Source organism: Mustela lutreola, chromosome 1 (genome assembly GCF_030435805.1).
Source record: "Mustela lutreola isolate mMusLut2 chromosome 1, mMusLut2.pri, whole genome shotgun sequence".
NCBI classification, from domain to species: domain Eukaryota; kingdom Metazoa; phylum Chordata; class Mammalia; order Carnivora; family Mustelidae; genus Mustela; species Mustela lutreola.
Window position 1 is genome coordinate 248,340,240 of NC_081290.1, and position 13,132 is coordinate 248,353,371.

The 13,132-nt window shown below is 45.4% G+C and overlaps 1 protein-coding gene across 1 annotated transcript; it reads right to left on the bottom strand.

Moving 5' to 3' along the window:
• Positions 1-8,810: 8,810 nt before the first annotated feature.
• On the bottom strand, positions 8,811-12,566 carry MRGPRX2 (MAS related GPR family member X2). Its single transcript, XM_059184672.1, has 2 exons — positions 12,556-12,566; positions 8,811-10,327 (listed from the first exon to the last, which is right to left on the bottom strand). Exons 1-2 carry the CDS (start codon positions 12,564-12,566, stop codon positions 9,307-9,309), a joined length of 1,032 nt encoding a protein of 343 aa, XP_059040655.1. The 3' UTR covers positions 8,811-9,306.
• Positions 12,567-13,132: the final 566 nt, after the last annotated feature.

Genomic DNA, 13,132 nt, shown 5'->3' on the forward strand with positions numbered 1-13,132 from the left:
AACTGTGTTACAGCAATGACTGATATATTTGTTTGGAAAAATAGAAAATTGTGGTTGGCATCATTTTCGTAGCTACCTTGTGTCGTCTCCTGAGGACTCTGTTCATTCATTAGCTCCTCTCTCTGAAGGTCAATCTGAAGGCAGTCTCACAGTCTGTGAGGAGCAGACAGCCTGCGGTGGTGTCACACCATCTCATGGTGGTCCCTCCTTGTCTGCTGAGTTCTGTGAGGAGTGAGTAACCACTAGCAGAGAACAGTCTAGAATTCTGTACCGACTCTAAGTTTTTATCAATATGACTGGCATAACTATGAAAGGATCAGATGTTTCCAATCCTGCTCCTTATGGGGACTGGCCATGGAACCGACTGAAAGTCATAGCTAGAACAAGTGGTACAAAATCTTGAGGCTTACAGAGTGTTCCCAAACCTAGTATCTGTGAGCTAATAATAAGTGGTTTCCAAGATAATTTCTATTTTGAAATCAGTACAGGTTGCAATGGCCAGATTAGTATTTTGAAATCAATACAGGTTGCAATGGCTAAATTAGAACTGGTGGGCCATATTTCTTGACTCTATACTGGTGGAGGCCAGAGCTGAATAGCCATTTACCAATTCTCAAGGGCAAAAGCATGGTTCTCTTTATTAGACCCTAAAGCCAGCTCTCACCATGCCATGGACAAATGCCACCTGAAGAATTTTCATAGACTGAATTACCTGGACTAGTCTTTTGCAGGTAGAGAGTATGTCTCAAAGGACATCATTTTTCCCAAACTCAGAGAACCCAATGAGATTTGAAGTAGCAGAATTCACTTATTCAAGCTTTATATATGCAGGATGCCCCCAGTCATGGGACCAAACTTGATTCTTAGGGGAACGTAGTCTGGGGAGAAAATAAGGGATTTTCTCTTCCTATGCCATAGACAGAGAATAATTATGAACACGGGTTTTATGGTTTTTGGACAGTGAGTCCTTCTATTGCTATGAAAATTTGCAAAAGAAGAAGAAGAAGGAGGAGGAGGAGGAGGAGGAGGAGGAGACAGAGCGAGCAAACATTTGATAAAGAAGATTCAGAAGATCAGTGATTTCTCTGAGGAAAAACTGGAAAAGCCAGATTAAAAACAATTTGAAGACTTTGGGGAATCACTGAGACATTTTGGAGGCACGAGGTTGAGAGAAGAGTAGATGATTGCCAAGGCTGTTGAGGCAGTGTTGACTCTCAAATTTCTGAGACTTAATCTCTGATCTGAATGTATTCCCAGGATTATCCTCCACTGGTGTCCCTGGGAACACAAACAAGACTTGAGCACCTGCCGTATGCTCACTCAGGGCTAGTCTGCAACATGGAAATTACTGTTTCCATATTACAGAGGAAGGAAAGGGAGGTTTGCAGAGACTATAATACTTACTGAAGGCCACACAGCTTTGGAGTCCTGGAACCTGGATTCAAACCCAGTTCTCTCCATCTTTAAAACCTGGGCTTTCTCTACTGCAACACAGACCATCTACTGACATGGGAATGTTCTGTGATCCAAATATTCCCACTGACTGTCTGAGGCCATCACATGGTCCCTAGAGGCAAGAGGAGATATGTCTGGATAGGCTGTGTGGGATGACAACAGGACAAGAACATTACTTCTCCTCTGCGACAGTGGTTTCTGCTCAGGGGCAGGAAGTCAGAAGGTTTAGGCATGAACAATGGATAATTTCAGTGACTGAGAGAGGTCCACCCACCAAGAGAGAGGAGGTCATGCTTAGGTCATGAAGGGAACATGACTTCTTGCTATGACACTGTGAGGACACCTTAGGCTGTTGGGCCAGAAGTAGCTCAAGGTGTCAGCTTTATGAGGACAGAGATGGATTTACTCTCATCCATTGCTGTGTCCCCAAAGCCTAACTCTGTTGGAGTGACACAATGGGTAGTCAAGGAATTTTTAGTCGATAAATGAAGAATGAATGAATGAATGAATGAATGAGAAGTCTAAGGGTACTAAGGGAAAATTTAGATTCAATGTAACATAAAAAAATTCCTTAATGAAATTAGTTACCCAGGGACACACACATAAGGAAATGAAGAAAATTTCAATTCTTATTATTCCTTCTGTGGAATGTTCTGGTGTGTGTTTGAAAGAATTCCTAATGCTTGCACAAGGAACTAACGATGGCTGCTGTGAGGTTACCAACCCAGGGAGGGCCAGCATATGGCTTCAGTGAGCACCTGGAAGATTTAAGCACATAATTTAGGGAGAGGATTCAGAGCTTAACGGAATTTCTCTGCACTTCAGAGGAATAAGAGGCTAGGCTAGGGAAAGAGAGAGCCAGCACTGGGTCTGAATAGAGGCAAAGAAATACAGAAATACATTAAGTGATTTTCCTAAGAGATACGTAGTACAAAACCCACTCATTGTCCCCACATGTGATTCTGAGTACAGTTTTCTTTGCAGATCAAAACACTCATATAAGAAAATTTGGGGAGGTAAGGGGGCTTTTTAAAAAAGTACTTATTTCCACTTTATGAAGGGTTTTGGTTGAAAAGAGGGCTGCTCTCACAGATTCCAGATAAAAAACAAGGAGCAACTCACTTGTAGGTGAATGTAGCAGTTGAGTGTTTACTTGTCATGAACTTTAAATAGCCATGTGAAGCAAGTATTATTATTATTCCCATCTTGCACATGAGGAAACAGAAGCACAAGGAGGTAGCGTGATAGGCTCCAGGTCTCATGCCCAAAAGTGGTAGGGTCTGGACTTGAATCTTCAGCAGGGAGAAACTTAGCATGTCCGACTCTATATTCCTTCTATTTCCCTTGCTGCTGTGACCTATAGCTTAGAAACTTCTGCTTAGTCCCTGCATGTAAGCATGTTACAGCTAAGATTTGCAAAAACTGATGTTTACCCCAAATCCATCTCCCCCAAATAGATAAGCAAGTAGCCAGACTGGTCACCATCCCCATTCCTCAAGACTGAGGAATGATCATGACTCGAGGGAGGATTGAAACTGTGCCCCATAAGATGAATGAGGTTGAAAGCAGCAGAGAACTGTTTTTCAGGGAACTGTTTCCTCCTAATCAGCTATTGTCCTTTCAGACCTCAGTAACAAACCCACCAGCTCTCTCTGTGGAAGCTTAGACTCAAGGTCAGCAGATAGAGTTCCAGCCTAGGAACAAGCAAGGCACTGGATTCCTTCCCTGAGATAAGGAGCCCCAAACCACATCTAGTTTAGATTGGCTCTCCGAGCACACCCATAGCCCACTCCTCTTGACCTGGGATAACCTCCTGACGTCGGGCTGCATTTTGCCTCTTTCTGGCACTGTCTCTGATCCAAAGTGAACGTGAGATGTATGTTTGGTCAGTGTGGATGCTCTACCTTTCCCTGTGAATAGTTGTAAGTTTCCCCACCCATTTCCATCAATATGTCAGCTCCTACCCTGAATTTGCCCTTTAAAAACCCTACTGGAGGAGCACCTGGGTGGGTCGGTCATTGAGCATCAGACTCTTAATTTCAGCTCAGGTCAAGGTCTCTGGATCAGGGAATTGGCCCCGCATAGGGCTCTGTGCTCTCCTCCTCTCTCTGCCCCTCCCCTGCTCCCTACACCACTCATATGTGCTCTCTCTCTCACTCTTAAAAACAAATAAATAAATAAATAAATAAATAGGCCCACTTGATCCTTAACCCAGAATCTCAGAGATGGTCTTTGGACATCAGCTCTCAGTCTCTCCAGGTTGCTGGCCACCTGAATAAAGCAGCCTTTCCTTTTCAACCAACAACTGTCTCTTGAGTATTGGCTTTCCAGCAGTGAGCTGCTCAACTTGGATTTCGGTAACAAGCCCAGGCAGAGGTCTGTGTCAGAGTCCTCACCCTTCCCAAGCCCTGCAGCCCCACTCCCAGGGTGGTGTGTCCACTGCACGTGGAAGGTGATTTCGGGAGGAATCAGGTGACTCTCAGGAACAAATCTAGAATGGCAACCACTTGTGTGTTTTCTTAAACGAGAAAGGCAAATTGTGTAAACAGCAAAGAAGTGAAGTCCATCCAATATGGAAGAAGGAAGAGTGGGTATAGGACAGCTGAAGACCAACCACAACACCCAGCAGCCCCTTCTTGCCTCTAAAAAGACCCCATCAGTCCAACTGGCCAGGGGCTCACACAGGGCAGGAGTATCAGTATGGAAGAAACTAGAACCTACTGACCCCACAGTTAGCATCATGGCCTGAATTATCCATCACTCTCAGTTCCTGCAGTCCTGGATGCCCTGAGGAGATGGAGGAAATCCACAAACTCTGCTGTCCTCCCTCAGGGCGACATGGCGTTTTCACTCATGGAACTGAACACAGTTTGAAGCTCTAATTTGTGTTTGTCTTTTTCCTTTCTTGGTCTCCTATTAAACTCAAAGCTTACAATGCCTAGATCTGCTTGGGGTTTTGGGGTTGATGTTGTTTACCATCATGTCCCCAGCATTTAGCACAAGTCCCTTAGAGATCATCTTTTATAATATCTTCATTTAACACAGGAAAAAGTTGAGGCTTAAAGAGTCAAAGGGATTTTCCTGAGATCCCATTGTGAATAGCAGGTCCAGTGCCCAAGGGCCTTGGTCTCCTGGAGTCCTGCCTGAGGCTATCCCACTGTTCTCTGCCACATCATCCATCGTGAGAAAAGCTCCCCCCCCAAAAATCCTCATGTGAGCTCAGAATGTGAGAGAGATTCAGGGTTATAGAAATGGCTAGTTGATCCAATATCCATCTCCCTCCTCTCTTACATAATAATTCCTTGAGTTTTAGACCAGGAAAAAAAATCCTATTCCCAACCCACCTTAATGCTGGATGCACCATGTAATTTGATTTTGGCCAATGGGAAGTGAGCAGAAGCAATGTAGCCAACTTCTGAATTGTGTCTTTCCTTCTCTTCACTGCTGGAAGGAGAGCTAAAGTCTTAAGGGCCCATGTAGAGCCATCTTGGATGAAGTCACCCCGGGGGATGGGAGCATCAAGTGGAAAGCGCAGTGTGTCTAATGCCATGGAGTCACCAGTTCAGTCCTGGTAACTTCTCTCTTGTTTAAGTCACGATCATAATGGATATCTTCCTAAAGCAACACAAATAATAAACTTAAAACACTTATAAACACCTGTGTACCCCTATCTTCTTAAAAAAAAACAAAAACAACCCACTACATTCTATTCTCAAGGCATCTGTGTTGGTAATGAGAGATTAGTCCCAAGAAGTGATGTTAGATGGAGATGTGCAGACAACCAGTCTCTGAGGAAATACAAAGAGAAATCGATCCAATCACACACAGAAAGTCCCAGGACATGCCAACTGTGAGGAGGCCATAAGAAGAGATGGATTTCCTCCATTTGCCATCAAATCTCATTTCCAACTTCTCTACTCTCCTCTTTGTCCTCATCATCCTCATGGATGGGCTCCCTCTCTCTCTGGGTCCTGGTTGCTTTCAGTGGAAAGGGAGATAGGGCAGACAGGAGCTGGAGGGTGGGAGGAGGGCAACTGGGGGTTTGTGACTTTCTGGCTGTCCTCTGACAGGCTGTGAGTTAGCATGGACGTGTTGCTCTGCCTAAGGACTCCACTCCTGTTTGGCGGTCCTTTCCTACAACCACGGCCTTGCTGAGTTCTGGTAACTTCTTCCCCTTGTCTTTCAAGCCTAGTGATCTTAAGGACCCTGCTATTACTTTCCTTAAGGGGTAGTGGTCACCATCCCATGTAATTTTCTCTAAATCTGCCCATATTGGTGGATTGTACCTTAATTAAACTCTTCTGAATTATCCCATTTTAGGCCATCTGTTTTCTGCTGGCATCCTGAGAGATACTGAAAGGAAAGTAAATTTCAAAAAGCAAGTCAAACAGATGACTGGGTTATTCACAGTACTTAAGCTTTGGGATGCGTGCATGTTCCCAATCTTGCTCCCTAAATTAAGGAAAGCAACAGATTTCTCACCATGACAGCACAGTTTGAATGGCTGGGATGGAGGGGCAAGTGGGACAAGGCTCTAATGGGGGAGAGGGGGATGAACTGGATTTGCCAATTCAGATTTCCATAGTCAAGGCTGCCAGCACCCAACATGGCCGGAAGGTTCTCCATGCCTGCTGTCTTTTCCTGCAGGAGCCCCTAAATACTGCATCCCCAGATCAAGTTACATGGATGTGCACTGGAAGGAAAAACCCAACGGTGGCTTTGGAAATAAATACTCCATCAAGGTGTCTTTCCTCCACTGTTTCAGCAGGAGGCGACAAGCTGACCTGTGCTGAAGAGAAAGCCTCCTGGGACTGACCACTGCTACAGGACACTTCTCTGCTCAGGAGCAGGGGTGAAGCCTGGCGACGGAGTAAGACTGTTCAATATGCTGGACAGCCCCTGTGATTTACTGTACAGGGATCTTCTGGCAACTGAGAACGTGGAGTTCTCTGAGTCACCACTCCTCATGAGATGTTTCTCAACATTTGATTTGCTCTACTCCTATCGCTTCCCCTTAGCCCTTGACAGGTTCATCAGTAGACTAGCTAACTGCTTTTCAAAGGATCAGTGAGTGAGCCTCAAGATAAATTACTAGAATTTTCCCAAACTGACTGAAAAAAGGGAACCGAGTATTCAAGAGTAGTGGGATGACAACAAAAGGCATAGAATACATAGAACAGGGATATTGAAAAGCAAAGAAGAAAAGGAACAGAAGATCTATTTGAAGTAATAATGGCCAAGAGCTTTTCAATTATTTGCAGGCACCAAACCACAGATCCAGGTAGTTCAGAGAACCTGAACTAGGATGAATAATAATAATTTTTTAAAGACCCCTGTATTTGCATATTCAGTTTCTGGGGGCAGCAAAACCACTCCATATGATACTGTCATGGCAGACGTGTGATACCCTGTATTGGCCAAATCCATTGAGTTATATAAGGAACCCTGAGTAAATGATGGACTTCACTTTATAATAATGCCTCTGTATTGGTGCATCAATTTTAATAAGTGTGGCACATTAAATGAAGATGTTAGCAATAGGAGAAGCTGTGGCAGGGGGAGTGGGGATGGGGAGAGGGAGTATGTGGGAACCCTCTGTACTTTCTGCGAAAATTTTCCATAAATCTAAAAGTGCTCTAAAATGCAAAATTCATTAAAAATGAATAGGCAAACCACCAACTGGATGAATATTTATAACACACATAACTAAGGAAAGACTCATTGGCATAAATAGAAACTCCTACAAATAAATAACAAAAAAGGGAAACACTTAATAAAAACGGGCAAAACTTAAGACACTTCAAAAAAAATACAAGTAGCCAATAAGCACATGGAAAGATGCCAATTTCATAAGTCATTTGGAAATGCAAATTAATACACAATGAGATGCCACTTTATACTCATTAGAATAACTAAAATTCAAAAGACTGGCAATGTTTGTTAAGAAGGATTTGGAGCAACTGGCACTTTTAGATATTGCTGGTGGAGATGTGCAATAACACAACCACTTTAGAAAAGAGCTTGGAAATTTCTCAGAGTCAAGCATACATCTTTCCGTGACCCGACAATATCACTTAAGGTTATTTATCCAAGAGACATAAAAACATATATCCAGAAAAAGCCTTGTAGAAGAATGTTCACAGTAGCTTTATTCACAATAACCAGTAATGGAATACCACATAGGTATCTATCAATATGAAAATAAATGGTGGAATATCTGTACAATGAAATAGTACTCAGCTTTATTAAAATGACAAACTACTGACATGCAATGTCATGGACTGCATAAATCCTAAAAATATTATGCTGAGTGATACAAGATAGGAACAAAAGAGTACATTGAATCATCCTAAATATATGAAATCAAAGGTCAGGGAAACCTCATTTTTGGTGTTAAAAGCAGGAATGATCATTTCCTCTGGGGCAGGAGGAATGTCTGGGAGGGACGTGAGGGAACTTTCTGAGGTGAAGAAAATGTGATGTGCTTTGCTTGGGGTTTGAGTCACGTAGGCGTACTGTTGCCATAACTCACCGCACCATTCACTTATGATCCATGCCATTGCTCTCTCCTAATTGTACCTCAATTAAAGAACTGAAAAATTATGAGATGATGCAACATTTAAACTTAACATATTATAATTTTTACAGAACATATCATTTTAGAAATGTTTTTCTGTAATTGAATTAATAAAATGAACGTTGCGAGCTCTGTGGAAGAGAAGGTAAATCTGAAGAAGATCCTGTCCTCAGAGAATACAGAGTCTGGTAAGACACATTGGAAATGTGCCATAAAGGGGGTGGCTCAGTTGGTTAAGAGTCTGCCTTTGGCTCAGGTCATGATCCCAGGGTCCTGGGATCGAGCCCCACAGGCCCCACATCAGGCTCACTGCTCAGCCAGGAGTCTGCTTCTCCCTCCCCCCAGCTCGTGCACTCACGCTCTCTTTCTCTCTCTCTCTCTTGCTCTGCTCTCTCTGTCTCTCAAATACATAAATAAAATCTTAAAAAAAAAAAAAAGAAACATGCCACGAAGGATCAGAGAGCTCCAGAGAGGGAGAGCCAGGCAGAGGCACAGAGACGGGAATGAGAAGGTACATACATGGGGTTCCTCTGGAGGGCAAGGGACAGGAAGTTACAGTAAGACGACCTACCTTAGACCTTAAGCACGCTTTGACTTCGATTTGCCCAGTTATAAAACTCAACTTTGTGCTTGCACAAACTGACAATGGTGACAGAAAGAAACAGATGGTGACTTGAATCTGGTAAATGGACATTTAGTACAGGCTTGGTGTAAAAATTTATCATTTATTTATTCATTAAGTATATTTATTCATTAAGTCATTTATTCAACAGACATCCATTAAACTAGGGAGATATTCCAGGGCCTTCCAAAATCAAAGACGATAGCTCTTTGGGACTAGACAGCACTTCAATTATTTTAATTTTATGGAGACAGATGGCAGGAGGGTGACCATAGAAGGTTGTGAGGTAATGTTCTTCTAGTCCCTCTTGAGCGCAGTGACCAAAGAAAATGTCGACTTTTCCTGTATCTCGTTCAGCCTCTGTTGAAGGTGGGACTGTTCAGAAGGGGACCTGAGAGTTGGCAAAGCTGGGGATGGTGTGAAGGTCCTGGGGGAGGCTGTCCTTGGGGCACTGGACTTCAGTGTCTGCCTGACAGGCTCTGTCTCAGTCCTCACGAGGAGGATTGTTATCTCAACCTTCAGCTTTATCTTAAAACTTGAAGGCTTTAAGACCAGGGCACCCAGAGGCTGAGAGAAGTCAAGAAAACCTCCCAAACTGTTGGGGAGAGAGTTGGCTCTCAAAGGCACATTTGTCTGAGGGAGACAGACTGACTCAGAATACCACACTTCTTCCGGCCATCCCCAGAGTTTCCTGAGGAAGTCTGGCTTCACTCTCATCCCCTCCTGATACATCCTGCAGAGCCCTCTGGAGGACCATCCTGAGGGTCCTGTGCCGCTGAGCCCACCGCTGTCTACAGGAGCCAACGAAGAAGTAAATGATGGGGTTGGCACAGCTGTTGATGCAGGACAGGAGAACAGAAACCAGATAAAGATGCTTGAGGACTGTATCCGAGGACTGTACCAGAATCCAGTGTAAGAGGAACCAGTGGATGCCAAAGGGCAGGCCACAGAGGAGGAAGACCAGCACTGTGAGCGCCACGGTGGCATACAACCTGGTCAGCCGCAGCCGATGGCGGCCACACAGCGATCGGCTGAGCAGGGCCAGGCTGGACCCAGAGAGAAGCACAAATAAGAGAATTAGCCAGGTGGCAGCAATGAAATCAAACGCCCGACACCAATTGTCATTGAAACCCCGAAACAGGAAGCCACAGTACTCCCCTTCCAGGATGCTCAGCAGCAAGGAGAGGGCCCAGAGCAGGGTGCACGTCATAGCTGATGTGTGTCTTGGGCGGTGGCAGCGGTACCAGATGGGACACAGGACTGACAGGCACCGCTCTGTGCTAATAGCACTGAGAAGGCTCAGGCTTGCGATGTAGGCAAAGGTCCACGCGAAGACGAAAAACCTGGGGATGGAAAGGGACACGGAATGGAAGTTGACAAGCTTCACTAGAATATAGACAACCTGGAAGGAGAGGAAGAGGAAGTCGGCTCCTGCCAGGTTGAGGATGTAGACGGAGAAGGTGTTCCTCCGCACGCGGAAGCCCAGGAGCCACAGCACGATCAGGTTTCCCACCAGCCCACCGAGGGCAAAGGTCAGGCTCAGCAAGGACACGATCAGGATCCCCAAGGGGAAAGTCTGCAGAAAGGCGTGGTCACTTCCATTCACCGGTGCGAGTGTGCTCTCCCAGGCTGGGGCGGTGGGATCCAGGCTCAGAAACCCTCCGCTGGTATTCCTGGGAACACAAACAAGACGGAGCACCTGCTGGAGGCTCACTCGTCCTCAGGGCCAGCCTGCTACTGGGGGATTACTGTGTCCATGTTACGGAGGAGGAAAAAGGAGGCTTGCAAAGGTTAAGATACTCACCAAACACTGCACTGCTTTGGAGTTCTGGAACCTGGATTCAGACCAGTTATCTCTGATGCTAACGCTTGGATTCTCTCTATAGCAACACCGACCTTATACTAAGGTGGGAATATTCCAGGGTTCACACACCTCTTCTTAACCTCCCAGACCATGTCAGGTCTGTAGGAGGCAATAGGAAAAAAGTCTGTACAGGTTATGTGTGGTGACAGCAGGACCCTGAGCTCGGGATTCCTTCTCCCGGGACTGAGAATTCCTCTTAGGGGCCAGGAAGTTGGAAGACCCTGCCATGACCTTTGGACAATCTCAGTGACTAAAGGTGGTCCATCTACCATGAGGGAATTCATGATTTAAGGTCACGAAGAGAATGTGAACTGTCGCAATGACTGGTATGAGTATGGACAAACCTCTTGGCCAGAAATGTCCCAGCGTGTCGGCTTTATGAGGACAGGAGATACTTTCCTCCTGGCCATTAGTGTGTCCCCCTAATGTCTACTCTATTGCGAGGGACACAGTCTAAGTCACTCTTACAATGGCTTTCTTTCTAGAGCAGTCAAAATAATAAACTTAAAATATTTACAAGTATGTGTGTACCCCACCTTAAAAAAAACAAAAACCTCTCACAAAACTACATCCCATTCTCAAAACACTTATTTTTTTAAAAGACTTTTTTTATTTATTTGAGAGAGAAAAAGAGTGCACACAAGCAAGGGGGGGGGGTCAGAGGGAGAAGGAGAAGCAGGCTCTCCGCTGAGCAGGGAGGACACAGGGCTGCATCCAGGACCCTTGGATCATGACCTGAGCTGAAGGCAGGCGCTTAACCAACCAAACCACTCAGGTGCCCCCATTCTCAAGGCATTTATGATGATAATGAGAGACTATTCTGAAAGAGTGACAGCAGATAGGTGCAGACAGTCAAATACATCTTGAGGAGTACCATGAGAAATTGATCCAATCACACAGAGAGAGAAAGTCCCAGGAAATACCAACTGTGAGAAGGCTATCAGAGGAGATGGGTTTGGGGGTCCCTAGGGGGCTCAGTCAGTTAAGCAGCTGCCTTCAGCTCAGGACGTGATCTCAGTGTCCTGGGATCGAGCCCTTCGTTGGGCTCCCTGCTCAGTGGGGAGTCTGCTTCTCCCTCTGTCCTTCCCCCAACTTGTCCTTCCCCCAACTCATTCTCTCTCTCTTTCTCTCAAATAAATAGCATCTTAAAAAAAAGAGAGAGAGAGAAATGGATTTTCTCCATTTGCCATCAAATCTCATTTCCATCTTTTCTACCCTCCTCTGGGTGTCTTCATCATCCTCTTCGAAGGTTTCCCCCTTTCTCTGGCTTCTGGTTGCTTTTAGTGAAAGTGAGACACGGACAGGAGCTGGGGTTTGGGAGGAGGGTGATTGGGGGTTTGTGACTTTCTGACTCTCTGCCAGGCTGTGAATTAGCAGTGGGCATGTTACTCTGTCTAAGGACTGCGCCCCTGTCTGGTGGTCCTTTCCTACACCCACAGCCCTCCTGAGTTCTGGTAACTTCTTCCCTTTCCCTTTCAGTCCTTGTCTCTGGGGTCTTCAGTTAGCGTCCTTTAAAGATTTCCTTTAGCCCTGCCTATACCCGTGTGACCTGTCCTTTCATTACTCTCCTCCATTACCTGTACCTGTTCGGGCCCTGTATTTTCTGTTAGGACAATGTCAGATACAAGGGTACAAAGGGGGAAAAAACCCAACTTTTGAACAGCAAGAAAATCTGTGAAACCTGATGTTACTAAAACAATTTAGCTTTGGAATGTCGTGGTAGGATGCCGCCTTGGTCCCTGAGCACAATACGTCTCTCCATGGTTGCAGATTTGACTGGAGAGAAAGAGGGAGTATAAGGAGACAGGAGAAAAGTCACAAGAGCCTGGTGGGGACCGTTTGGCTCTCCCACAGTCCAAGTCACCAGCACCCAAAGGCTCCATGAGGAAGTTTCATGTCTCCCCATTTGCAGTGGGGTACCCCAGCTTCCGGCACGCCCTGCCTCCCCCGCCTTAAAATGAATTCACAAGCAAGCAGATTAAGAGGAAGAAAATGGAACTGTCTCTGAAAGAAGATAGTTCTTGATCAAACGCTTACCTGAGCACCATTCTTCTTGCTGGGGGTAGAAACTAGGAAAGGAAGAGCTTTCCTGAGATTGAGAAATAGTAGAGAGGACTTCTCTACTCTGTGGGTGGCAAGGGGTCCAAGGCCACAGGCGTGGAATCTGGTGACTGCCTGAGGCTTATCAAGATGTTGGACAGCCCCTGTGATTTCCTGCCCAAAGGGCACCAGCAAATGAAATCCTGGAGATGTGTCAAGCAAGAAACTTCACGAGATGTTTTCATGTGCCCTGACTCCAGTCACTTATCTTGGCCTCTCCCTGTTCTACCCTATCCGGTCCCCCTCCCTGTGAGGAATGGCTGTCCTAGGGCCTTTTGCCACCCTCTGTAAACCTGGGCAATAAACCATCCACCAAGCTGTGTGAGCTTCCATAGCTAAAGAATTGTTGGCTTGACGTCACAATCTGGCTTGATGTTCAAGGCCCTGCATGTCTTGGCTCACTTAATCTTTTAAAATTTAATCACGGAAGCATTTTGTGCACATTAGTTTTTCTTCAAATGATGCCAGGGTGTATAAAGTGAAAAACGAGGTCTCTCCTACTCTCATTTCTCAA